General features: G+C 48.5%; 1 protein-coding gene across 1 annotated transcript in view; it reads left to right on the top strand.

The window, feature by feature from the left end:
- INPP5J (inositol polyphosphate-5-phosphatase J) overlaps positions 1-26,664 on the top strand; it is a 65,405-nt gene that overhangs the window by 14,332 nt on the left and 24,409 nt on the right. The window contains 4 exon segments of the mRNA XM_015418164.1: positions 13,133-13,243; positions 20,868-20,976; positions 24,918-25,034; positions 26,404-26,579. Coding sequence (XP_015273650.1) covers positions 13,133-13,243; positions 20,868-20,976; positions 24,918-25,034; positions 26,404-26,579 — 513 coding nt within the window.

Here is a 26,664-nt window from a genome sequence, read left to right as displayed (position 1 = left end):
ATGAGCTCCTGCACCTCTTTTTCTACGAAATGACCCCTGGTTGCAACCAGCTCATGGCAACCACTTCCACAGGGTGTTCCAGGTATGTGTTGATAAGAGGTGGTTTGCCATTGCTTTTCTCCACATAGCACCCCTGGTCTTCATTTGTGGTCTCTCTTCTAAGTACTGACCTTGGCCAATCCTGCTTAGCTCCCAAGCGCTGGTGAGCTTGAGCCAAGCTGGGCTGATAAGGCTGCTTTGGATGCTTTGGCACACCCTAATAAACGGTAGGTGTGTAAAGAACTGTGGGAGAACAGGCCTATTACTTCTGTGAGACATTGTCCCTTGGAATGGAGTGCATGTTTCAGTGGCCACCTGGAGATATTAGCTAATGGTTTCCGTATGATGTGGCTGTAAAGTGTGGTACCACTTCTCACATTATATAAGCACCCGGTATGCAGAATTTTCCCAGCTGCTTTCCCTCCACTTTTTTTGTGTGAGTATTTTGTGTGTGTGTGCATGCCTGGAAGTCATGGTTGACTTCTGGCGACCCCTAGTGGGGCTTGGATGTTTCAGAGAGCTGTCTTACTATTGCCTGCCTCTGCGCCCCATCCCTAGGTATTCCTTGGAGGTTTCCCACCCACGTACTTGCCAGGGTTGGCCCTGCTTCGCTTCCGAGGTCTGATGAGATTGGGCTTGCCTGGCCTATCCAGGTCAGGGCCTTTCCCTCCCAGCATCCCAGTTTCTCAAATTCTGTGCTGAGTAGCTGTGTTTCCCACAAGGGGGTAACCCGTGCAGTGTGCCAAAGTAACCTGATGGTGACTGCTGCAGTTTCGGCTGTGGTGGCCGCCAGACATTACATGGACAATGTTGCCAGCTGTTTAGATGTGACTTTTGTAATAGATGCTCCAGCTATGGTTGCCAGGTCTCCCCTGGCCACTGGTGGGGGATGGGGGATGTAGGGTTGGCTAGATCCAGGTTGGGAAACTCTTGGAGATTTGGGGATGGAGCCCGGGGAGGACAGGGACCTCAGTGGGGTACAATGCCACAGAGTCCTCCAAAACATCCATTTTCTCCAGGGGAACTGATGTCAGTAGTCTGGAGATAAACTGTAATTCTGGATCACACGGCCTCACCTGGAGGCTGGCATCCCTAGCTCCAGCTTTTAGAAACATAGAAACTGTGCTATAGTGTGTGAAGGAATCGTCATGGCCCTGCCCCATAGCTCCTAAATGCTTCCTTCACTAATCCTGATTTTATCTGATTTTGTGTGAACTCTAGTTTCCCCGACACAACCACCTTGGACATCTGAAATGGCACCTCAGTGGTGCAGGCAGACCTCCAAGGTTCCTAGCACAGTTTAAAGGGCTCCTCTCAGACCTCATTGTGATGAGCTGGGGAAGGCAAAGCCATGTGTTTTAAGATAATGGGTTGAGATGACTTCTTATGCATCTCATAATAACTACTTCTGGTTATGGGTGTTTCTTTCTGCCACCACATTGCAGCCGACTTATGGCAAACCGGTAGAGTTTTCAAGGTAAGAGATGTTCAGAGGTCGTTTGCCATTGTCTGCCTCAGCGTAGCGACCCTGGTATTCCTTGATGGTCTCCCATCCAAGTGGTAACCAGGGCTGACCCTGCTTAGGTTCCGAGATCTGAGGAGATTGGGATAGCCTGGCCTATCCAGGTCAGGGTGCTTCTGTATTACAGGTCAAAAATAGCCACAGACATACTTTTTCATTTTTAAACACAGGGTTTTTGTGTCTCTGGTGGGCAGACTTGGTAGACAGAGGCTTGTATTATTGCTTGTTATAGTAATTCGCTGTGAAAATTCACCAATACCCCATGATGTAGTTGTTATTGGACTAGGATTTGGGAAACCCGAGTTGAAAACCCCACTCTGCCATGGACCCTGGGGCCAGTCACACAGTCTTACCCTAGCCTACTTCACAGGGTTGTTGCAAGGATGACCCAGCAGAGAGAAGAATAATGTAAACCATTGAGTCCCCAGTGGGGTGAAAGGCAGGAGACAAGTAAATAAATAAAAGTTCCATTATTTTTTAAGGGACTCTCTTGACTAGGGATGCCAGCCTCCAGGTGGGACCTGGGGATCTCTCGGAATGACAACTCATCTCCAGACTACAGAATTCAGTTCCCCTGGAGAAAATGGATGCTGTGGAGGGTGGATCTGTGGCATTGTACCCCACTGAGGTCCCTGTGCTCCCCAGGTTCCATCCCCAAATCTCCAGGAGTTTCCCGACCTGGAGCTGGCAACCCCCCCCATCCCCTGGTAGTGGCCAGGGGGCACCTAGCAACCCTACTCTTAACCCAGGTAGCCACTGAAGCTGTAATGTGTAGGAGAAAACATGCGTGTTTGTGTGTGTATATGTGTACAAGCACAAGTTTCTTAACCCTGTATAATTTACCGTTTGAAATTCCCCACCACCACTACTTCTACTGGGCTCCTCAAGCGACACTCAAACCCTTCTGCGCCATACTTGCTCCAGTGTTAAGAAGTCCCCTTTCCCCCACCAGACATCTTAGTCTTGCATTGATATCAAAGGTTAAAAACGAAGTACACATCGTGTACCGTTCTGCTTCAGGGAACCCAGAACTAGTTGTGCTTCTGAAGAATAATCACTTAAAGGCCAAAATGGGAACGCCAGAGATATAATTCTCTCCAGTACTGTCCTGGGGCACTTGTCAGCTAGGCTCAATTTTCCTCCATGCAGACTGGCGAGGGGACCGTTCAGATTGTGCATGGAGGGCCGTCACAGGAATTAGATGCTTGGCATTGGCACGTCTGATCCCTGCCTCAAGGAATACTTCCTGTCAATGAAGCAAACTTGCTGTAGTTTCAGTGTGGCACCTGTGGTTCACGGGAAAGTCTCCCTTTGGGCTGCAGGAGCCACGAGGGTGCTGGATTGGGTGGCGCATGAAGCTCTGGGCGACAGACCCTCTTGTATTGAGGATGTTGGTCTTGATCAAGGCAAATGGCTGTTTCTTCATCCCTGCAGTGTGCCTTTTGCTGGCTCCAGAGGCTAGAAGCCACCTTGCCTTCTTTTCCCGTACACTGTTTAATTGAGGTCTGATGAGATTGGGCTTGCCTGGCCTATCCAGGTCAGGGCCTTTCCCTCCCAGCATCCCAGTTTCTCAAATTCTGTGCTGAGTAGCTGTGTTTCCCACAAGGGGGTAACCCGTGCAGTGTGCCAAAGTAACCTGATGGTGACTGCTGCAGTTTCGGCTGTGGTGGCCGCCAGACATTACATGGACAATGTTGCCAGCTGTTTAGATGTGACTTTTGTAATAGATGCTCCAGCTATGGTTGCCAGGTCTCCCCTGGCCACTGGTGGGGGATGGGGGATGTAGGGTTGGCTAGATCCAGGTTGGGAAACTCTTGGAGATTTGGGGATGGAGCCCGGGGAGGACAGGGACCTCAGTGGGGTACAATGCCACAGAGTCCTCCAAAACATCCATTTTCTCCAGGGGAACTGATGTCAGTAGTCTGGAGAGAAACTGTAATTCTGGATCACAAGGCCCCACCTGGAGGCTGGCATCCCTAGCTCCAGCTTTTAGAAACATAGAAACTGTGCTACAGTGTGTGAAGAAATCGTCATGGCCCTGCTCCATAGCTCTTAAATGCTTCCTTCACTAATCCTGATTTTATCTGATTTTGTGTGAACTCTAGTTTCCCCGACACAACCACCTTGGACATCTGAAATGGCACCTCAGTGGTGCAGGCAGACCTCCAAGGTTCCTAGCACAGTTTAAAGGGCTCCTCTCAGACCTCATTGTGATGAGCTGGGGAAGGCAAAGCCATGTGTTTTAAGATAATGGGTTGAAATGACTTCTTATGCATCTCATAATAACTACTTCTGGTTATGGGTGTTTCTTTCTGCCACCACATTGCAGCCGACTTATGGCAAACCGGTAGAGTTTTCAAGGTAAGAGATGTTCAGAGGTCGTTTGCCATTGTCTGCCTCAGCGTAGCGACCCTGGTATTCCTTGATGGTCTCCCATCCAAGTGGTAACCAGGGCTGACCCTGCTTAGGTTCCGAGATCTGAGGAGATTGGGATAGCCTGGCCTATCCAGGTCAGGGTGCTTCTGTATTACAGGTCAAAAATAGCCACAGACATACTTTTTCATTTTTAAACACAGGGTTTTTGTGTCTCTGGTGGACAGACTTGGTACACAGAGGCTTATATTATTGCTTGTTATAGTAATTCACTGTGAAAAATTCACCAATACCCCATGATGTAGTTGTTATTGGACTAGGATTTGGGAAACCCGAGTTGAAAACCCCACTCTGCCATGGAGTCCAGGGATAGTCACACAATCTTACCCTAGCCTACTTCACAAGGTTGTTGTGAGGATGACCCAGCAGAGAGAAAAATAATGTAAACCATTGAGTCCCCAGTGGGGTGAAAGGCAGGAGACAAGTAAATAAATAAAAGTTCCATTATTTTTTAAGGGACTCTCTTGACTAGGGATGCCAGCCTCCAGGTGGGACCTGGGGATCTCTCGGAATGACAACTCATCTCCAGACTACAGAATTCAGTTCCCCTGGAGAAAATGGATGCTGTGGAGGGTGGATCTGTGGCATTGTACCCCACTGAGGTCCCTGTGCTCCCCAGGTTCCATCCCCAAATCTCCAGGAGTTTCCCGACCTGGAGCTGGCAACCCCCCCCATCCCCTGGTAGTGGCCAGGGGGCACCTAGCAACCCTACTCTTAACCCAGGTAGCCACTGAAGCTGTAATGTGTAGGAGAAAACATGCGTGTTTGTGTGTGTATATGTGTACAAGCACAAGTTTCTTAACCCTGTATAATTTACCGTTTGAAATTCCCCACCACCACTACTTCTACTGGGCTCCTCAAGCGACACTCAAACCCTTCTGCGCCATACTTGCTCCAGTGTTAAGAAGTCCCCTTTCCCCCACCAGACATCTTAGTCTTGCATTGATATCAAAGGTTAAAAACGAAGTACACATCGTGTACCGTTCTGCTTCAGGGAACCCAGAACTAGTTGTGCTTCTGAAGAATAATCACTTAAAGGCCAAAATGGGAAAGCCAGAGATATAATTCTCTCCAGTAGTGTCCTGGGGCACTTGTCAGCCAGGCTCAATTTTCCTCCATGCAGACTGGCGAGGGGACCGTTCAGATTGTGCACGGAGGGCCCTCACAGGAATTAGATGCTTGGCATTGGCACGTCTGATCCCTGCCTCAAGGAATACTTCCTGTCAATGAAGCAAACTTGCTGTAGTTTCAGTGTGGCACCTGTGGTTCACGGGAAAGTCTCCCTTTGGGCTGCAGGAGCCACGAGGGTGCTGGATTGGGTGGCGCATGAAGCTCTGGGCGACAGACCCTCTTGTATTGAGGATGTTGGTCTTGATCAAGGAAAATGGCTGTTTCTTCATCCCTGCAGTGTGCCTTTTGCTGGCTCCAGAGGCTAGAAGCCACCTTGCCTTCTTTTCCCGTACACTGTTTAATTGTGCTAATGCCCCAGGATTTATTGCCACACTGTGCCAGTGAGCACAAGACAGCCAAGGTCACATTGGCAGTTGGACATGCCACTGTCGATCACTTTAACACTTTGCATTTATAGGGCACTCTTCAAGGGTTCAGAACACTTTACATGTGTTATTGCTACGGTCCTGAAAACAGCCTTGTATAGTGGGCCAGTGCTATTAGCCTCCTGCTGGGGATCAGGCTAAGCTGTGAAGAACAGGTTGCCCCAATACGTTTGTGGCTGCAGTGTGAGTTGAACAGTTTGCTTCCTGGTTCCATGTTAGGCACAATACGATGTGAGCCACTGTGCTCTGTAGGACACAGGAAATCTAGAGTTGCCAACTCTGTGGTTGGAAATACCTGGAGATCTGAATGTGGTGCCTGGGAGGGTGGAGTTTAGGGAGGGGAGAGACTCCTGTAGGGTATAATGCCATTCAGTCCACCTTCCAAAACAGCCATTTTCTTTCAGAGAAGTTGAATAAATGTCTTAATAAGTAAGCAATCTGTGTAGTCTGGTGATCAGCTGTAATTCTTGGAGATCTCCAGCCCCTGCCTCGAGACTGGCAGACCTAAGGAAATCAGATGATCCTATTGGTATTGCTTGCCTTTTTTTGGTGGTGGGAAAAGAAGTCCTAGGTCCTCCTTTTGGAGGGGAGCCAGGGAGAGGCCTGAAATCTTTCCTCCCTTGCGGGCTACCAGGAACTACTAAGAGCTCTCAGATAAAGGTTCCCTTTGCCATGCCCTTCAGATCACGAACGTCTAGCCCAGACATTGTATGAAAACACATTTGTACAGGGACATAACACACAGCCTCTGTCACCTGGCAATAAAGGTAATGACCAGTTGCTCACGGGCTGGATAAGAGCCCTGGACAGGCCATTTCTGGCCCTTGGACCATATGTTTGACATCCCTGGACTAAACTGAGGCTACTGTACTTTGTTCACATTCTGAGAAGGCAAGAGTCTCTGGAAAAGACAATAATGCTAGGAAAAGCGGAAGGCAGCAGGAAAAGAGGAAGGCCCAACATGAGAGGGATTGATTCAATCAGTCAAGGAAGCCACGGCCTTCAGTTTGAAAGACCTGAGCAAGGCTGTTAACGATAGGATGTTTTGGTTCACCATAAGTCATAGGGTCGCCACAAGTCAGAAACAACTTGACTAGGGTTGCCAAGCCTATCTTCGCCGGGAGCAGGGGGCTCCCGGTCGGCGTCTTGTGCACGCACGCCGCACGCACGTTACCCGGAAGTGACGGGAGGACGCCAGGCACGCTGGGGGCGTGGCCACGACCATACAAGGGAAAACCATAGAGGTTTCCCTTGTATGGCCGTGGCCCCACCCCCAGCGTGCCCCGCGTCATGACGTCACTTCCGTGTGACGTGCACGCTGGGGCGGGGTTTCCCCCGGGGCCCGATTCCCCAGCGTCTGGGAACGGGCCTCTGGGGCGGGAGGATTTCTGCCCCCCGGGGGGATTTGGCAGCCCTAGGGTGGAGCCTATGGAGGGTAGACTTTGAGAGGGGGGCTCGGCAGGGTACACTGACATAGAGTCCACCCTCCAAAGCAGCCATTTTCTCCAGGGGAGCTGCCCGCTCCCTCTAACCCTGAGGCCAGTTATAATAGTGGGAGATCTCTAGACCCCACTTGGGAGGTTACGCATACAAGACTTCTCTCAATGCTGCAGTTCTTTCCCAAGACACACCAGTGGGGATCACTTAGGGTTCCCAGCTCCAGGTTGGGAAATACCTGGAGATATTGGGGGTGGAGCCCGAGGAGGGCGGAGTTTGGGGAGGGGGCTCAGTGGGGTGTAATGCCACAGAGTTCACCACCCAAAGTGCCCGTTTTCTCCAGGTGAACTCGTCTCTGTCCCCTATAAACCAGTTGTAATAGTGAGACATCTCCGGCCACCACCTGGAAGTTGGTAACCCTAGAATCACTAGGGGTTGACACTTTTTGACTGGGGCATCCTGTGTGATGAAATGGCCCCCCCCCCATTTAGAAGGCGCTGAATGTCCTTGTATTCAGACTTCTCAGTGGGGCTGATGCCTGCCAAGGAACATCTGAACTGACCTCCTGAATTGAACCAAGTTCTATCTACTCTGGGTTGATGGCTCTAATTAGGGAGACTTGTGAAGGTTTGGCAGTGCAGCCTATGGTTTCCAACCTCCAGATGGTGGCTGGAGGTCTCTTGGGATTACCATTGATTCTCCAGGTGGCAGAACTTTTCTCCAGGGGAACAGATCTCTGTAGTCTGGAGATTAATTGTAATTCTGGGAAATTGCCAGGCCCCACCTAGGGGCTGTCAACCCCCACCCCCCCCCAACAATAACCAGCTGGAAGCTTCTGGGAATCCACAAGGAGGGTCTGGAAGAAATAGCCCTTCCCGGTTGCCTGTCCTCAGTGTCTGACCCCTAGAGCTATACTCTGCACACACAGATTCAATTTAGCTGTCAGGATTTATAGTCGTTGGCAGACCTGTTCTTACTCTCTTTTTTGAGCAAATCCAATCCTGTGTTCATTGTTGCATTGTTTCTTCAAGATTTTTTTTTTTGTGTGTAGGAAGTTTTAAGGCATGTTCCTTTACTTATTTTTAAAAATATACATTTATTTTTTTACAGAAAGAGAAAATACAGGGTCTTAAAAATAAAGACGTTAAAGGCCCACACATCACTGGTATTATGTGTATACTGTTAAATATTCTGAATATTTATATTAATGTTCTTCTCCCCAAGGACATGTCACTTTTTGTGCTAGTCAGTTTCAGTTTTCTGACTATCCTACTAAGATGTCTTGGTGCCAATATTGCTGGTATGGGGCCATGATGTAAGTGGAGCAGGGTTCTTGGGGAAACCTGGATGAAGGACTATAGAATGAATATAGATCACCATTTGCTTCCAGAATATGCCGGCACCTAATCACCTGGAACTCTGGCTGCATGTAGCATCTCTGCCTCTCCAGACTTGGAATTCTTACCCTGGCCTGTGCCATGGACTATAAGGAAGGCCGAGCGCCGAAGAATAGATTCTTTTGAACTATGGTGCTGGAGGAGACTCTTGAGAGTCCCTTGGACTGCAAGAAGAACAAATCAGTCAATCCTCAAAGAAATCAACCCTGACTGTTCCCTGGAAGGCCAGATAATGAAACTGAAGCTCAAATACTTTGGCCACCAAATGAGAAGGGAGCACTCACTGGAGAAGACCCTGATGCTTGGAAAGATTGAAGGTCAAAGAAGACGGGGACGGCAAAGGATGAGATGGTTAGACAGTGTCATCGATGCAACGAACATGAAGTTGAGCCAACTTCAGAGGACGGCAGAAGACCGGAAGGCCTGGAGAGAGCTCGTCCATGGGGTCGCGAAGAGTCGGACTCGACTGTGCGACTGAACAACAACAACAAAAATCACCTGGAACTCTGGCTGCATGTAGCATCTCTGCCTCTCCAGTCTTGGAATTCTTACCCTGGCCTGTGCCATTCTAGTTGCCCTTTTCTGCACTGATGGCCCCTGGAGTTTTTGGCCACTGTGTGATACAGAGTGTTGGACTGGATGGGCCACTGGCCTGATCCAACATTGGCTTCTCTTATGTTCTTATGTTTCCCTAAAGTCCCTTTTACTAGGACAGATGTATGGATTGGTGAGGCTGGTCTGGAAATGCTGCTGTTGCATTCAGTGCAAATGTGCTTATTCCTCCCCTGCAGCACCATTTCCTTGAAGTCGATCATACATGCATGCTGAAGCAACTGCTTGCCCCACAAGGAGAGGGGCGAATCCTCAGTACCTGTATGCCCTCCCCCCCCGGGGAATAGAAGCTGGGGGGGGGGGGGGGATTGAGGTCTGAAAAAAGGGGATGAGTTGAAAGAGTTAATCTCTCTTCTCCATGTTGAAGCCCCAGTCTGGATCAACGGGCCTCTCCCCATTTCAAAGAAACCCTGGGAGAATCAGCCAAGGATCTCATCCAGGTCATCTACACGTTACAAAGTCCTCACGTGAGTTTGGGAACAATGTGAGGATTTTGTATCACACATGAGATGGGAGTTTTGTGCCGCCTAGATGCACACCAGTTCCTTTCTGTTTGTGACCAGAACATGCAGGGAGGAGTGGCGATACTCCCCCCCATTCTTGCACTCTCAAAGGGCCCCATAGGGGTTTTCTTGTAAAAATCAGGTTACTTTTGTGGCTATGTGGAAGTGTCACAATGGAGCTGATAGAGGATTCATGGAACGTTTTGAGGTGTGCCTCTAGGAGGCACCCAGCTCCCATCGTATGTATTATACAAAGTCCTTGTGCAGTTCCCTAGCAAGCACAAGCACGTTGCAATGTGTAAATAACCCTTAGTCTGGCCCTCAGCCAACAAATGCATGTACGGTCAAAATGGTACTATCGACCAGCATCTCTGTCACGTCGAGCATCTTGGCACAAGGGCCAGGCAAAATCCTTCACATTGATTTATACAGGCTACAAGTTGAGGACCTGCAAATAGCCACAGTGTGTGTGTGTGGGGAATAATTGATTGGAAAATACCCCCTCCTTCCAGTACAGCAGTGTGACACTACTGATCTCTGGGGCTCAATGAGCCGCCTCCTGTTCCCTTGATCCTGAAACTCCGCAGTGCACCCTGTGCTGTAGAACCCTCTGCTGAAGAGGAAGCAGCGGAATGACCACCTTGCTCTGAATCTAAGCAGCACAGTGTGGGAGCAGCCCTGTAGCCAAGGTTTTTTTTGACTTGTGGGGCATTTTTCTTCTTCTGGACAGCCATTGTGTGTCTGTCCATACACAACTGTAAAAGACTGTCATGCTTATAGTTATACTTGTGAGTAATAATTTGCATACATATAATACATAAGTTATATTAAAGACAACAACAACAATAATAAAGACAAGTCATTTATCACTCAAAAATGTTCCAAGTTTATTACAAAACTGCTAACTGTTACAGAACTTATCGTTTGTCAGTAAAAATGTTTCTGGTATATCACAAAGATGCTGACCATTACAGAACCTGGTTACCCTTTCATTTATACCATTCCCAGCCCATTACAGTTGAAGTGATTGGGAACAAAAAAATTTTATGAAAGCATTTTTTTTACCCTTCCCTTCCCATGCCGCATAGGAGAGTGTGGTGGAGGGAGGGGTTAGTGCTGGCCACACATCCTTTCCCCTTCTAGGGTATTGTTAGGGCAGAAATGGACAGATATCTCAGACTGAGGGCCACACCAGGGTTCTCATTTGCTTTTTCTTTCTGCTGCCAGAACTGGTGGAGTACCCATGTTGGAAACAGAAAGAGCCAGAGTCCAACTCAAAGCCCTCAAAAGTGGACAGAGACCCATACGTTGCCCCCGCTGCTTTTGATGACTCTTAATTTGTTCCTCAGCCCTAGAGCGGTTTAACAATTTGGGGGGGAGCATCAGACAATTCCCTCTTTCTCTTTTCCCCCACCTTTTAATTCCCAATCAACTGCCCTTTACTTTTAGTGGCTCCAGAAAGGCAATAAGACATGATCTGTTCCTATCTGTTATGCTGTTTTTTTTTTGGGAAAAGGGTCCTCCATCCCTTCCTTGTCTATGATTGGGCCTATTTTGCTGCCTTAACAATAGATGTGGGGCCATTAAGTTAGCTACTAGAACCAATGACAATATTGTAGAGAAGGGGTCTCACATAATACATTGTGGAATGCAATGTGTCTGCATTTTGGCCTCATTTGTACCTTCATAGCTCTGGTGCTATAATTGTTTGTGATGAAGTTTATGTAGAAGAAGAAGAGATTGGATTTATATCCCGCCCTTCACTACCCGAAGGTGTCTCAGAGCGGCTTACAAACTCCTTTCCCTTCCCTCCCCACAACAGACACCCTGTGAGGTAGGTGGGGCTGAGAGAGCTCTGATAGAAACTCCTCTTTTTCAAGAACAGCTCTTATCAGAACCACGGCTTTCCCAAAGTCATCCAGCCAGGTGCAAGTGGAGGAGTGGGGAATCAAACCCGGCTCTCCCAGATTCAGAGTCCGCGCACTTAACCACTACACCAAACTGGCTCTGTATTGGTCTGTTCAGTGTTATTGAGCTGGTATGGTGTAGTGGTTACAGTACCAGGTTAGGATGTGGGTAGTTTTGCCAGTTCTGAGTTGAGAAATACTTGGAGATTTTGGGGGTGGATCCTGATGAGGGTGGGGTTAGGGGGAAGGAAGGGAGCTTCAATGCCATCGCATCCACACCTTCCAAAGTGGTCATTTTCTCTAGGTGAACTGATCTCTGTTGCCTAGAGATCAGTTGTTCTAGCAGGAGATCTCCAGCCACCACCTGGGAGACCTTATTTGTGCATAGTCTGTGGCAGGGCTCTTTTTGTAGAAAAAGCCCAGCAGGAACTCATTAGCATAATAGGCCACACCCAACAGCAGGAACTCATTAGCATATTGGGCCACACCACTGACAGCACAGCTCATTAGCACATTAGGCCACACCCACATGTTACCAGAAGTGTGGTCATCCAGCCACACCCACCTTTTGCTTGTTATTCTGTTTACCTTGTTTGTTGTCAAAACCCAGGGCCTTTCTTTGTAGCAGGAACTCCTTTGCATGTTAGGCCCAATGTAGCCAAGCCTAATGAATTACTGCTGTTGGGTGTGGCCTATTATGCTAATGGGTTCCTGCTGGGCGTGGCCAACTTGGGAGCCAGCCGGAACGCCGTTCCTGTGCGTTCCTGCCAAAAATAGCCCTGGTCATGAAGGCTTCTTGGTGAACTTAGGCCAGTCACTGTTTCTCAGCCTAACCTACATCACAGAGTTGTTATGAGGACAAAACTGTGGAATGCTATTCCAACTAATCTCCAGACAACAGAGATAAATTTCCCTTGAGAAAATGGCTGCTTTGGACTCTATGGCTGAGCTCCCTCCTGCTGAGCTCCCTCCCCTTCCCAAACTCTACCCTCCCCAGGCTCCGCATCCAAAATCGCCAGGTACTTCCCATCTTGTAGCTAGCAACCGTACTGGCAGCCAATGTGTAAGTGACAGGGCTGCCAGCTCTAAGTTGGGAAATACCTGGAGATTTGGGGGGTGGAGCCTACGGAGGGTAGGGTTTAGAGAGGGGAGGGATCAGTATATTAATGCCATAGAATCTATCCTCCAAAACAGCCATTTTCTGCAGGGGAAATGATCTTGGTCTTCTGGAGATCAAATGTCATAGCAGGAGATCTCCAGGTGCCTAGTAAGCAGGGCATTTTTTGTAGAAAAAGCCCAGTAGGAACTCATTAGCATAATAGGCCACACCCAACAGCAGAAACTCATTAGCATATTAGGCCACACCCTGACAGCACCGCTCATTAACCTATTAGGCCACACCCCCATGTTACCAGAAATGTGGTCACCCAGCCACACCCACCTTTTGATTCATATTCTGTTTATCTTGTTGTCAAAACCCAGGGCTTTTTTTGTAGCAGGAACTTCTTTGCATGTTAGGCCACACACCCCTAATGTAGCCAGTCCTAATGAGTTTCTGCTGTTGGGCGTGGCCCATTATGCTAATGAGTTCCTGCTGGGTGTGGCCAACTCGGGAGCCAGCCGGAACAGGCCCGGCTGTGCACTAGCCGATAGGTCGTTGTTGGGGAGGTCATGTGCACCTGTTCCGATTTCTTATTGCCCCATTTCCTGCTGTTTCCTCTCTTAGCATCACGGTGGTAACCTGGAACGTTGGCACAGCCATGCCCCCCAGTGATGTGACATCCCTTCTGCACCTCAACACAGGGGATTCCAACGACACTGACATGGTTGCCATCGGGTAAGGAAAGCGGCTGGGTGGCCAAAGGCTATTCCTCTCGGGGTGGTGGGAACTCTTTCCAGTGCAACGTCATTGATAGTGGTGTGGACTGGAAACATGTACAGCTTAAACCAGATAGGAGGCTTGGAGATAACTGGGTCTCTCCCCATAGTCTTTTAAGGTCAAATTACAGACTCAGCGCCCATTTGGATAAAGGCCACATGGGAATAGCAGAGTGATCTTAACTCTGTCACCCCTCAGACAGTTTTGCAGATTGCAACCAGGGCATCTGCATGTTTATCTGTCTTTTGCTCTTTAGAGGGACAAGATGGATGAAAGACAGATAAACTTTCCCCCTGATCACAATGTGGGTGGAGGTTTAAGTTAGCAAAACCATGCAGAGGTGGGTTAGACACCCATCCCCCTCCCTATGTGCAGCTGCAATTTGACTTTAAAAGGACGGTTTTCTCCCTAATGCTTATATTGACCCTGACAGAGTCATTCCCAGACTGTGGGCAAGTCAAACCAGCATACGTACATGTGATAGAAACTAAGTTGTGCCTTGGAATATGAAGCTGCCACATTAGATGCATCCATGATTTTGTGCCCCTCAAAGCAGTTAGGACCCATGCCGCACCAAACCTTTCTCTATTATTTACTTGATTTATATCTAGGGTTGCCAGGCCCCCCCCGTGGCCAGTGGCAGGGGATGGAAGGTAGGGTTGCCAGATCCAGGTTAGGAGCTTCTGGAAATTTGGGGGTGGAGCCTGGGGAGGACATCAGCACAATGCCGCAGAGTTCATTTTCCAAAGCATCCATTTTCTCCAGAGGAACTGATCTTTGTGGTCTGGAGATGAGGTGTAATTCTGGGGGATCTTTGGCATCCCTATCCAACCTTTCTCCCCAATGGGGACCCAAAGCAGCCTGTATTGTTCTCCTTTCCTCCGTCTTATCCACACAACAACCCTGCGAGGTAGGTTAGGCTGAGAGTGTGGGACTGGCCCAAGGTCATCTGGCAAGCTTCTGTGGCAGAGCGGGGACTCCAAGCTGGGTTTCTCAGATCCATGCATTGACATCATCTCTCTTGAGCTGAGTGCATATGGCACAGTGGAATTTGTGTCGGGCTGCCGCTGAGGAAATAAAGTTCACACGGAGCCTGCTTTTCTCTTTAAGTAAAGAAATATGAGACCTTTATGAGGATAGCATAGAGCTTGCAGTCTAATCTAACTAGCTGTACTAGGATGGACAGAGGCGCACAAGACATGTCCTACCCTCGTGGTTCCAGGATGTAGAGACAGAAGGTGTTAGTCAGAAGGAAGGAAGGTTACCTGAGAGTATCAATCTGCATATCAAAGGGACAGTATCAGAGCAGAGAGTAGCAATTTGCATATCAAAGGGACAGTATCAGAGCAGTAGAAAGGAGAAGAGACATGGGTCCTGACGTGTCTATCGCCCTGACTCTCTATGGTCCCCCTGTGAAGACTGAGACAAAGAGACAATACAGAGTCCTTCACTTCCAGTGATCTCAAGGGCAAATGGATGCATTAGGGTTCCAACTGCAGTCTGTGCAGCATCTGACCGGGGTGGGGGGAATCTCAGAAGCATCCTAATTTCCCAGAAAAAGAATAATCTTTTGGCTACAAGAGTTAAGCATGCCTCTATTTTTAATTCAGAAAAAAATCCAGCATGGCATGTTCTAATTTCCAACCCCCTCTTGAGGTTCATTTAGACTTTGATTCCTAGCAAAACACATTAGGATCATTCTCAGCCAGTAGATGATCTCTTAGGGCACTGTTGATGTAGTTTTCCCCCTCTCTGGGCCTGCTGGTTCACTTCTTTGCTAGAGAACTTCTTTTCTCTTAAAAGCATACTGTGGGAGCCTCTTCATCCCCAAGGATCAATTGCTGCTTTTTGCCAGAATGGGCCCATGTGAGCATAACTGCTCTTGCTTCTTGTTTTGCTGGAACAAATCCCTTCCCGTATCACTTAATGTTGCTGCAAATTCCAGTCAGTTCAGCAGACAAGCCTTGCCTAGGCGCTGGGGGAAAAAGAGACAGCTCTCTCCGTAGGGTATTTTGTGGAGACAGGAAGATGCAAACAGGCTAAGGTTATGGAAACAATTGTATTGTGGAAGAGAAGGCAGGAGACTGGCAAACAAAGAATGCATGGGGGGCGGGAACCCCCGGTCAGGAGAGAGAAAAATTCTCTTTTTGCATGTTAACATTGAATATTCTCCAAATATTCTCTGAATGCTTGACTTCTTGCAGAATATCCACTGAACATTTACCGTAAACCACCAGTGTCTTCTCCCTGCAAACCTAAAACTTAAAACCAACAGGATTTAGAATTTTTAAAAATGTTAAATGAAAAATTTCAACATTATTTTAAAGCAGAGAAATGCATAGAATACGGGTGGGTAGAGATCAGGTCAGGACCTTGGGGATCTTTCTTGCTTAATGTCAGCTCTTAGAAGCTGTTGCAAGTGCAGACTTGTGTGGGCTAAAATGCCCTCCCCCCGCTGAAGTTCTGATTGCCTACCAAGATCTGGTGGGCCATAAGAATCACTACACTCAGGTTCTTTAAAGGTACTGCCAAACACAGCTTGGCACATAGAAGAATTGTTGCCAAGGTAGACTTACTTGGAGAAGGAGAAGCACCCAGGCCATGTCACTGCCATTGCACAGGAAGTGATGTCATCATGCCAGCGACTTCTGGCTCACGCTCTGGTATTTGGGCGAAAACTCTATGGTAAAACCAGCTTCTACCAAAAAGTTTTTGTCCAAATACCGGAGTGTTGTCCAGAAGTTGCTGGCATGATGACATCACTTCCTGTGCAATGCCGGCAATGTGGCCTGGGTGTTCTTTCTACTGATAAGTCCACCTGCCAGCCAGCTGATTGGTGGCTAGGGGGCAGAGCCTGGCGGTGTGGGACCCCCGCTTTGACCAGGGGGTCTGGCAACCCTATGTCAAGGTCCCCAGAGTGCTGATGAAGGAAGGCAAGACCGACTTTCAGTCCCTGTTCTAGAGGATGCTTTAACAACATTCCTTTGCGCTGTGGATTTAAAACACACACTCAAATTATAGTTACAAATAAACAAAACCACAAATGAATGCAACTGCGTCCCGTTCTAGGTTACATGGCAGTGGAGTCAGCTGGCTGTCACTGTCTCTGTCATAGGAAACTCCTTTGGGACTACTGGTTTTGCTGCTCCATGCCTGCTTTTCCTCTGCTGTTCAGTGTCCCATCTATCGACTTTCTTCTCGTCTTTTTCTCCCTCAGATCTTTCTTCACCTTCTTTTTATGCCACTAATCAGCTCCTTCCCTAGTTGCTCTCTCTGACACAATATTTCTGCCCTCTCCTCACTTGCTTCTCATAGTGAATGCCTTCGCGTTACGCTAGATACAGTGGAGGAAAAGTCACCCCCAAGTGCTGTCTAGAAGAGGACATTCCAGATGATGCGGCTTTTCCTTTGCTATGTGACAAACCCGCACTCCCCAAATCCCCACACTCTATACCAGACTGAAAGGTTATGGGGGCAGACGTAGCCTCTAGCCAGCTTTTTTTTTTGGTCACCCTCCCTGACCTCAAGATCCTTGGAGGCTCTAGGCTTGCCAGTTTCTTTCACTGACTTTGCTGATGTGTCTTTAACAGCAGCATAAGCTGCAGAAATTGAACTGGTGATGCTTTTGCTGACTTGGAGAGAAGTGGTAGGAAAAGCTTCACTCGACTGATGTGTGAGTGTGTGTCGAGTGATTTTTAATGGCACAGGCGCACCTCCCCCACAAAAAGTGGCCACCTAAAGGGATACAGGGAGAGGACTGCTAATCTACTCTGACCCTAAGAACCAGGGAGCAAAGAAGTGGTATCTCACAGGTCAAGGGTTGGAGCCAGGCAGGTCAGTGGGAAGAAGTTCAGTATATTGGTTCACTATACCCGGTAGCTCGGGAATGATGGGGAAGCAGGGGACAGTAGCAGAAGCTTCTAAGCTTGGCAGAAAGTCCTTTGGAGACCAGGTGAAGGTGGCTAAACTCTCCTAGGAATTTGTTGCCATGGCAACCCTCCTCAGAATCTTAGACTGGAAGGCCCCAAGAAGTTCATAAATGCAGCCTCATCTTTCTCCTGGTGTTGGGCCAGTTCTTCCAAGTTCTATTTGCTAGCTATGATCTTAAAAGCTGTCTGTTTCTTGACCAATAAAAATCCTCTCACTCAAAATGGAAGAAGCTATAAGCTGGAGGTGAAATGCCAGGCCCTGGAATTGGCAGCACTGAGGGCCAGCTTGAGGGTAGGGTTGCCAAGTCTGGGTTGGAAAATACCTGGAGACTTTGGGGGTGGAACCAGGAGTGGGCGGGGTTTGGGGAAGGGAAGGGGCTCAGCATAGTACAATGCCATAGAGTCCACCCTTCAAAGCAGCCATTTTCTCCAGGGCAGCTGATCTCTGTCAGCTGGGGATCAGTGGTAAAAGTGGGAGATCCCCAGGCCCCACCTGGAGGCTGGCAACCCTACATGGGGGCGGGGGCTCCTAGCCTCCTCCTGGCTTTAATTGCCAGCGATTTATGCTGGTTGACAAGGGAGCTACCTGACCTCCCCTTTTTTCTTTGCTGTAGAGCCAGCACATGTGATTAACAGTTTTCAGAGAAGAGAGAGAAGGAAGCAAAGCTTTCTAGTTCTCGTCTGGCTTCTGGCCAGTGTCCCATGAAAGCAAACCATAGTGTCCGTGCAGCTGAACAGAACTCCTGAGATTTGAGCCACAGAATTAGTTATTGTATGGCATTGCGTGTAGAACAGCCAGGAGATCCCTAGGATTGTCTGGCAACCGCAAGTTCTAGCTCTTAGCATTTATTTATTTATTTTATTGGACTTGTATCTAGTGGCAAGTTGGGCTAGTGGCAAACTAGACTTTTTTTAGGGGCTGAAAGCAGGGGTCATTTCATAGAAAAAGAGCTAGGGGGACTCATTAGCATAACTCATTAGCATATGCCACACCCTCTGACATCACCGGAAGTGTGTCCTCCCCACAGCCAGCGGCGTGATCCAAGGTCACCCAGCTGGCTTCATGTGGAGGAGTAGGGAATTCTCCAGATTAGAGTCCGCTGCTGTACACCAAACTGGCTCTCTTGAGGCACAGATATCCAAACGGTCTGGTTGTTGCGGCATTCTGGGACCCCAAGACTTTCCCCCTGGGACTCTCCCATTGCCCTTTAGTTCTTTTATTCATTAGGTGGAGACTGGTAAGGGACTGAATCAATAGAGAGAGACCTAGTTCTTTAACAAAACCAGTTTATTACAATATAAGCTTCTTAAGGACAGAAAGCACTTTAGCACTTATAAATCTTTTAGGATAAAAACATAACATTTCCATATTTAGCACAGAATACTTCAACACAAACATAGTGCACTAGTATGAAATACAAAGCGCCCTGGTCTAGTCAACAGGAACTCACAGAGAGCTGATTGATGACCAGCCCAGAGCAAATAAGTCTTCAACAGTTTATACCCTCAGTACTTATAGGTTCAGCCCACCTGGATGATGTAAGGTTAAGACACTTCTAGCAGAAGAATATCAAAATAAAGAGAATAATTTTCATCCTGACTTCACACCCTAGTTACCCTAGACAGTGTAAACCTTATTGTGACCTTACTGGAAGCACAGACGCCTGCTTCAGCAAGTATGTTGTAGGTCAGAAACTACAAACCTTCTCACTAGGAGTCTTTGACCCAGTATGTGGGTGAAATGATAGACCTAGAGAAATGTAAACTGTTCTTTTTAGAGCAGAGTGCATTGTCAGGCTAGAGAGAGGCTTGAGAGATGACAGTAGCCAAACCTGCAAAGCAGGGTTGCCAGCCTCCAGGTGAGGCCTGGAGCTCTCCTGCTTTTACAACTGGTCTCCAGCTGACAGAGACCAGCTCCCCTGGAGAAAATGGCTGCTTTGGAGGGTGGACTCTATGGCATTGTACCCTGCTGAGGCCCCTCCCCTCCCCAAACCCCACCCTCTCCTGGACCCATCCCCAAAGTCTCCAGGTATTTTCCATCCCAGACTTGGCAACCTGGCAACCCTACTGCAAAGTCTTATGGGAGAGGAGCCAAACAGATAGGCCTCAGCAAATCCAGGCTGTTATACAGGCTCACTTATTTTTCTGCCACGCTGGTTAACTGAGAGTTAACCTTGCCTAAAAAGACTCCCTTGCTTTCTTTCTGCATCCAGAGGTTGAGCTTTTGAGATGATGCTCTGCCAACTGCCAGTCTTGGCTATAGATTGACAATAGGTGTCCCCCCCACCCCAAGAGAATTAAATGTAGTGTGAAAGAGCCCGGGCATTCCAATTTCACCTGTCTGGACAAACAAATTTTGCAGGAGGGTTTTGTATCAGTTTCAAAACCTGCCAGACTCTGGTGTTTTCCACATGGGGACAGGCTTGTGTTGTTCCCCTGTTGCTGCTCTGACTACTGATACAGTGCAGCAGTGGCAGAGCTTCCACACAGTAGGTTTCCCCCATAGTTCCAGGGAGGGACTGTGGCTCAGTGGTAGAGCACCTGCTTGGCATACAGAAGGTCCCAAGTTCAATCCCTGGCATCTCCAGTTAAATGGATTGGGTAGCAGGTGATGTGAAATATCTCTGCCTGAGACCCTAGAGAATTATTGCCAATCAGAGTACATTGATGGACCAATGATCTGATTCTGTGTAAGGCAGCTTCATGTGTCTTTTTAATAGCATTTTATCAATATGCCATTATACCAGAATATGCATCAGATGTAATTTTAAAAAAAGCCCCTACCCCATTTCATTGCAGATATTTTCTTTCTACCCATATATCTCTTCTATTTCTATTTCACTCAGCCATATATCTCTGCAAGGAAAGGGGTTAGAGACTTATTGTTTTTTAATGGCAGCTAGGAATTCTGAAAACCTGGTACCTGGGGAGAGGAACTTCCAGGCATGCGGGAATGATGGCATGCCACCTCCTCATTATGGATTAAATGCCATGGGAAACGTTGCTGAATTAGCACCACTCTGAAGTGCTGACTCGCTTCCCCCCCCCCACAGCATCGATCACAGCTGTGTGCTCCAGTGGTTCCTATTTCCTGCTTCTCTGATAGCTGTTCCTGGTAAATTGCTCCCCCTGCGTAGTCTTTTGGGAACACCTTTTAAAAGAAAAGTGTTAAGATGATTTACTTGCGTTACCATCCAGCTCTCAACCCCATTCCCTCTTTTTTGAGTGAGGAAAGGATGCATCTTTGTACCCATGATGTACATGCGGGAAAATACAGCTCAAAACCACTACGGCATCCCTTACAGAAAAGCCTCTCACACAAGGAAACTTGCTTTGAGCCATTTTAAATATATCATTGGGCCATTGAGGTACATTTCTAATCTATCTTTAGCCAGAAGAAGATAATTCTTTGCTTTTAAATTAAGGTAAAACTGGGATCAGACAAATGGGTGTGGAAGAATCAAGTGCAGGGTACAAGAGTTGAGGCGGGTGTCCGGCAGTGTGCGGTGGGGGAACAACGCCCTCAAACAGAGGAGTGAGCATTGGAGTGCCACCAGGATACTTGCCTTCCCTTTTTTCCGCATGTGGAATGCTGGATGGCGCAGGGTGCTTTCCATGTACCAACTGGCTGGTGATTCTGAGCTTGTTTGCAGGCTGCAGGAGGTCAACTCCATGATCAACAAGAGACTGAAGGATGCCCTCTTCACCGACCAGTGGAGCGAACTGTTCATGGAAGTGTTGAGCCCGTTTAATTTTGTCCTGGTAAGCACTGAGCAAGATCCGGCAGAAAATGGTGGGAAATGATATAGTGCTTAAAAAAAAATAGAAATAATCAGTACGGTCAGCATTCAAAGCCCTTCATGAACACCCTCAGAGGAGTCCTTAACAAGAGCTTGTAAGGACAGGTGTGGCAGGGTGGTTGTCCCAAAATGGCAATTTGAGGGCTGAGAGGTAGTGGCTTGGCCAAGGCCACCTGGGAGAGGGCCCTAGTTCATCTCTCAGCCATAAGCTCCTTAGCCAGGGTTCTTTCCCAGAATCACAGCCCATTCTGGAGACCATTCTAAAAAGGATTGTACCAGTTGGCCAGTTTGAGTTGTTTCTTTTCATGCAGCTATGGGGACATCGGCTGGATCCTGCCAGTGGTCCATCTAGTTATGCATCCTGTTTCACATCGCAGCCAACCAGTTGCCTCAGAGGAGGGTAAATAGGGCATAGTGAGGGCTTCTCTTGCTGTCGCATTCAGAGATGTGCTACTTCTAGATTTGGTTTGCTGCTTCTGGGAAATATATTTTGACTTTCATGGGGCCTTTGGTGTGTGCTAAGGCCTTGGTGTTCCATCACTTACATAGTAGTCTTTAGGGACTGTTCCCAAACAGTGAAATGGGAAAAAAGGCATTTCCCTTAGGGGTGCCAGCCTCCAGGTGGGATCTGGGGATCCCCTGGAATTATAGTTTATCTCCAGACTACAGAGATAAGTTCTTGAGAAAATGGATGTTTTGGTGGATAGACTCTAAGACATTGTACCCCACTGAGGTCCTCTCCAGGCTCCATCCCTAAATCTCCAGGAGTTTCCCAACCTGGATCTGGCAACCTTTGTTCACTCCCCCATGCCCTGCTGGTGGTGAGGGCTGCTGCTGCTGGTGGACCTGGCAACCCTATTTAAATGGGTATTGTGAGGGTGCACTGAGATGGTTGGGGAGACTGAATCATGAAGGGCAAGAAACATAATGAGCCCCCAAATCAGTCATAGGACAGAGAGAGAGCGAGAGAGAGCGCCCTTCCGACGACCCCAGGTAGCTCACGTTTATAGCCCTGTAGTCTTTAGGGACTGTTCCCAAACAGTACAAGGGGGGAAAAGGCATTTCCCTTAGGGGTGCCAGCCTCCAGGTGGGATCTAGGGATTCCCTGGAATTATAGTTTATCTCCAGACTACAGAGATAAGTTCTTGAGAAAATGGATGTTTTGGTGGATAGACTCTAAGACATTGTACCCCACTGAGGTCCTCTCCAGGCTCCATCCCTAAATCTCCAGGAGTTTCCCAACCTGGATCTGGCAACCTTTGTTCACTCCCCCATGCCCCGCTGCTGCTGCTGCTGCTGGTGGACCTGGCAACCCTATTTAAATGGGTATTGTGAGGGTGCACTGAGATGGTTGGGGAGACTGAATCATGAAGGGCAAGAAACATAATGAGCCCCCAAATCAGTCATAGGACAGAGAGAGAGCGAGAGAGAGCGCCCTTCCAGCGACCCCAGGTAGCTCACGTTTATAGCCCTCTTCTTAATTCATCTCCTTAAAATGAGATAATCAGTTACTCACCTCCACCACCTAATCTAGTTTAAAGTGGTGCAGAAGACCTCTCTTCTTGGCTCTCCTGCAGCAGTCCTCTCCTTTCGCCAGTCTGTCTGCTAAAGGGAGACGGCCTGAACCTCACTTTGCACAATGGGCCAGTAACAGCCAGAGAGGAGACCTGACCTTCTCCAGCATGCTCCCCTCCCCCACGATGCCTAGAGATTTCCACTCATCACAGGCCACACTATGAATCACTACCATCTTCTCCCCCAAAAAAACAAAGCACCAAAGTTAGTGCCGCCCTGAGCATTTCTGAAATCTTGCATAGTTGTGTGCAAGAGGGCAGAAAGTTTTGGAACGTTTTGGACACACTAGATTCTCAGGGGTATACGAGTACTCTTGTGTGTCCGGCAGTTCTGGCCTAGGGACAGCGATGGTCCTGTGGGTTTCTGGGGTGCAGGGGTTGACTAAAGAGGTGTCATTGGTATGTGTGACAAGGGGGACCTTCATTTTGGCCTCTCCCTTCCCTTACGGATTTGGAAGTTAAGATCGTAGGCGACAGTAGCCCTGGAGAAATGAGAGGTGCTTTGGATGTTTGTGCACTGGAATTTGGTGGGTGAATGGGTAAACCCAGTCCACCTCGCTGATAACATCACAGCTGTCACCATAGCAACGCGGTGGAGACTGAATGTCAGGGCATTCAAGGCCGTTGGGGAAGGATAGGAGTGGCTGCAGAGTCTCAAGGCTGAGAACACATCCCAGCATCCCATTGGATGCTTTTGGGGAGTGAGGAAATAACTGGATGTGCTTGCTCTGACAGCCAAACTCCAGAGCTTGCACCTTCTATTTTGGAATAATCTGGGATTCATCCATCCCTGAGTGTGTTGTTTATTTAATTCTAGGTTTGATACTCCACCAACTAACGCCTGGAGTTGTTGCAGTAGCAAGTATGTGTATTTACACACACACAACTGTATCAGTGAAGTGATGAATATTAATGATAAAATATTGCACAATTTTCTCCGGACTTTCCATCCTAAGGCAGAAGCACCCGTTGCCACTTGCCTGATTAAGGAGGCTCCCCCACCCTACCCCTTGTTGTTATTTGCTACTGCAAGCCATCTTGCAAGACCCCTGGAACTCTCTTCAGAGCTCAGAGCAGAAGACATAGCCGTGGGTCCTTGCTTACCCCCCCCCCCACCATGAAAACACAGACAACCTCATGCGATGCCTCCCACCAGGGTCAAATCCTACCTGAGCTCTCCAGCAATAGAGAAAGATACAGCCTTTCCCTCATCCCTGGGAAAGTGTGTGGGGAAAGACACTTCTAACAGAATTCTCAGAGGGGTCACCACCAAATTACAGTTCCCAAGAGTCCGGGGGAAGCAGAAGCCACAATAGTCAGAGTAGTTGTAGTAAGTTTGTAGTATAGATCAAGGCAGTAGCTTGCCTTGGGCCAAATTTCTGCCTAATGTGAGGCCCGAACAGGCCATTATCAGACTCTGAAGCCTGGCGTACAGCAGAATGATGGGGGACGGAAGTGGTAGAGATCTGAGGGGGAAGAGAGCAGGCCTTATCATTTTGTCACTGTGAGTTTTGAACTCTCTCCTATGTAAAAACAAACAGCTACCCTGCAAGTTGAAAACCAGCTGAACAAGAACTTTCCCCCTTACTATACAAATTTTATTTTTTTCTTACCTGTAGGATTCTTTTTTTATTTTTTAAAAAATGGCAGTTGCCACCTGCGTTGGTTCCATGCAACCTCATTCTGCTGTATGTGGGGTCCAGGCCTCAACCATGAGGCGGCACTGGTTCTCTGCCGATCTTTTCAGACTCTCCATACCGATGGACAAGTCTAGGCAATCTTCCTTAAAGGCAAAACAACTGCCGTGATAATGTCATCAGAGCCATGATCTCTGTCTGCCCGGTCCACGTTCCTTGGGGTATCTTTCACTATATAAAATCCAGTGCAAGTTCTGGTGCGGGTCAGCTGTCCTGGTGTTGGCAAGAACCTTGGTGGGGTGGGGTGGGGTGGAGAAGGGGTGGAACGCCCCCTCAGTTGTCTAGTATATATCTGCTGCAGGAATTCAAGCAGGGAGAAAAGCCTCCCAAAAAGTTCTAGGCCATTGGGGGAGCCAGGGTTTGAACTCATGGCTTGACACCAATGCTCCCTCTAAGCTGTGGAGTCTTGTGAGCAAAAATTCTACTTTGTGAGCCACTGGCATTCCAGTTGTGAGCCAGTGATTTGGCTACTGCAGAAATTAGTTTGCTCTGGAGCCATCCTTCCTGAGCTAAGGCAAAAATGTGTGAGCCGGAGGCTTAAAAACTGTGAGCTAGCTCACACTAACTCAGCTTAGAGGGAACACTGCTTGACACCCTTAAAAATTACATCTCCTGACCTCTGGCTTTTCCAGGTGAGCACGGTGCGGATGCAAGGGGTCATCCTGATGGTCTTCGCCAAGTACTACCACCTGCCCTTTCTCCAGGACATCCAGACGGACTGCACCAGGACAGGACTGGGGGGATACTGGGTGAGTGTGACAGAGGACCAACACAGCCATGGTCTCATCTCTGCAGTTCTTCTTTCCAGTTCGCCTGGGGGCACAGAAGAAATCATAAAATGTCGACAATCGGTCAGAGCAGTTTCCAAACTGGAGCACAAGACAGTGGCCTGAGAGGGGCTCTTGTGTTTCTTGAAAAATGGGAAATGCCTCTGATCACGTGCAGAGTGTCTGTCCCTCTGAACTGAGCAGCCACAATTCGTCCAGGGCTCCCTTCTCAGGGCAGAGGGCTGTGCTCCAGCAATTCTTGTAGTAGAAATGAATGGAGCCCCCTTGCCAGTGTTCTGAGAGTGTAGTTCAGACATGTTTATTTTAGGGGGGGGGGGATTCATTGAGACGGAGGGCAGCATGGTATAGGGAGAGCCAGTCTGTTGTAGTGGTTAAGAGTGGTGGACTCTAATCTGGAGAACCAGGTTTGGTTCCCCAGTCCTCCACATGACCTTGGGTCACTCACAGTTCTCTCAGAGCTCTCTCAGCCCCACCTTCCTCACAGGGTGTCTGTTGTGGGGAGATCAAGGTGGGCAGCCGTGTTGGTCTGAAGCAGTAGAGGAAAGTTAGAGTCCAGTGGCACCTTGAATAAAACTTTGTTGGTCTTAAAGGTGCCACTGGACTCTTACGTTGTTCTTTTGGGGGGAGAGGAGGAGGAGGAGAAGAAGTAGAAGGAAGAAGAAGATTGGATTTATACCCTGCCCTTCATTTGGAGTCTCAGAGCAGCTTACAAACTCCTTTCCCTTCCCCTCCCCACTCAGACACCCTGTGAGGTAGGTGGGGCTGAGAGAGCTCTGACAGAAACTGCTCTTTTTCAAGAACACCTCTAACAGAGCTATGGCTTGCCCAAGGTCATCCAGCAGCTGCGAGTGGAGGAGTGGGGAATCAAACCCAGTTCTCCCAGATTAGAGTCTCCACACTTAATCCCTACACAAAACTGGTGTGATTGTAAGATTGTAACTTTGTGATTGCAAGCTGCTCTGAGACTCTTTCGGATAGTGAAGGGTGGGGTATAAAGCCAACTCTTGTTCTTCTCCTCCTCCGGCTCCTCCTCCGGTCTAGGAAGCTATGCAGGGTTGATATTTGAACGGAGACCAGCAGTGAAGACTTTGCAGAGGATGTCAGTGGCAAACCACCTCTGCTTCTCACTCGCCTTGAAAGCCCTTCACTGGGGTTGACTGAAGTTGGCTGCAACTTGACAGCACTTTATACACACACAGGGATACATTGGAGCTTTTAGAGGTGCCCCTACACCACCACGAAATGGAACCCTAGCTTGAGCAGTTCCTTCTCTCCCCCCCCCCCCCCTCCTTTTCTTGCAAATCCACCCTCTGCCTTTCTTTCCATGCAGGGCAACAAAGGTGGGGTGAGCGTGCGCCTCTCCATCTTTGGGCACATGATCTGCTTCCTGAACTGCCACCTGCCGGCACACATGGAGAAAGCTGAGCAGCGCAAGGAGGACTTCACCACCATCCTCAACTTACAGCAGTTTGAAGGGCCATCAGCCAGCGGGATCCTTGACCACGAGTAAGTATCCTCTTGCATCCTCCCAGACTTGACCTTGGTGGGAAAAGATGAGTTGGGTGGATCCTGAGCCCCCCTCCTTTTCCCT

The sequence above is a fragment of the Gekko japonicus genome, unplaced genomic scaffold, assembly GCF_001447785.1.
Source record: "Gekko japonicus isolate JY-2015 unplaced genomic scaffold, Gekko_japonicus_V1.1 scaffold1928, whole genome shotgun sequence".
NCBI lineage: Eukaryota > Metazoa > Chordata > Lepidosauria > Squamata > Gekkonidae > Gekko > Gekko japonicus.
The sequence above is the reverse complement of the archived record's forward strand: the minus strand, read 5'-3'. Positions and strand labels throughout refer to the sequence as shown.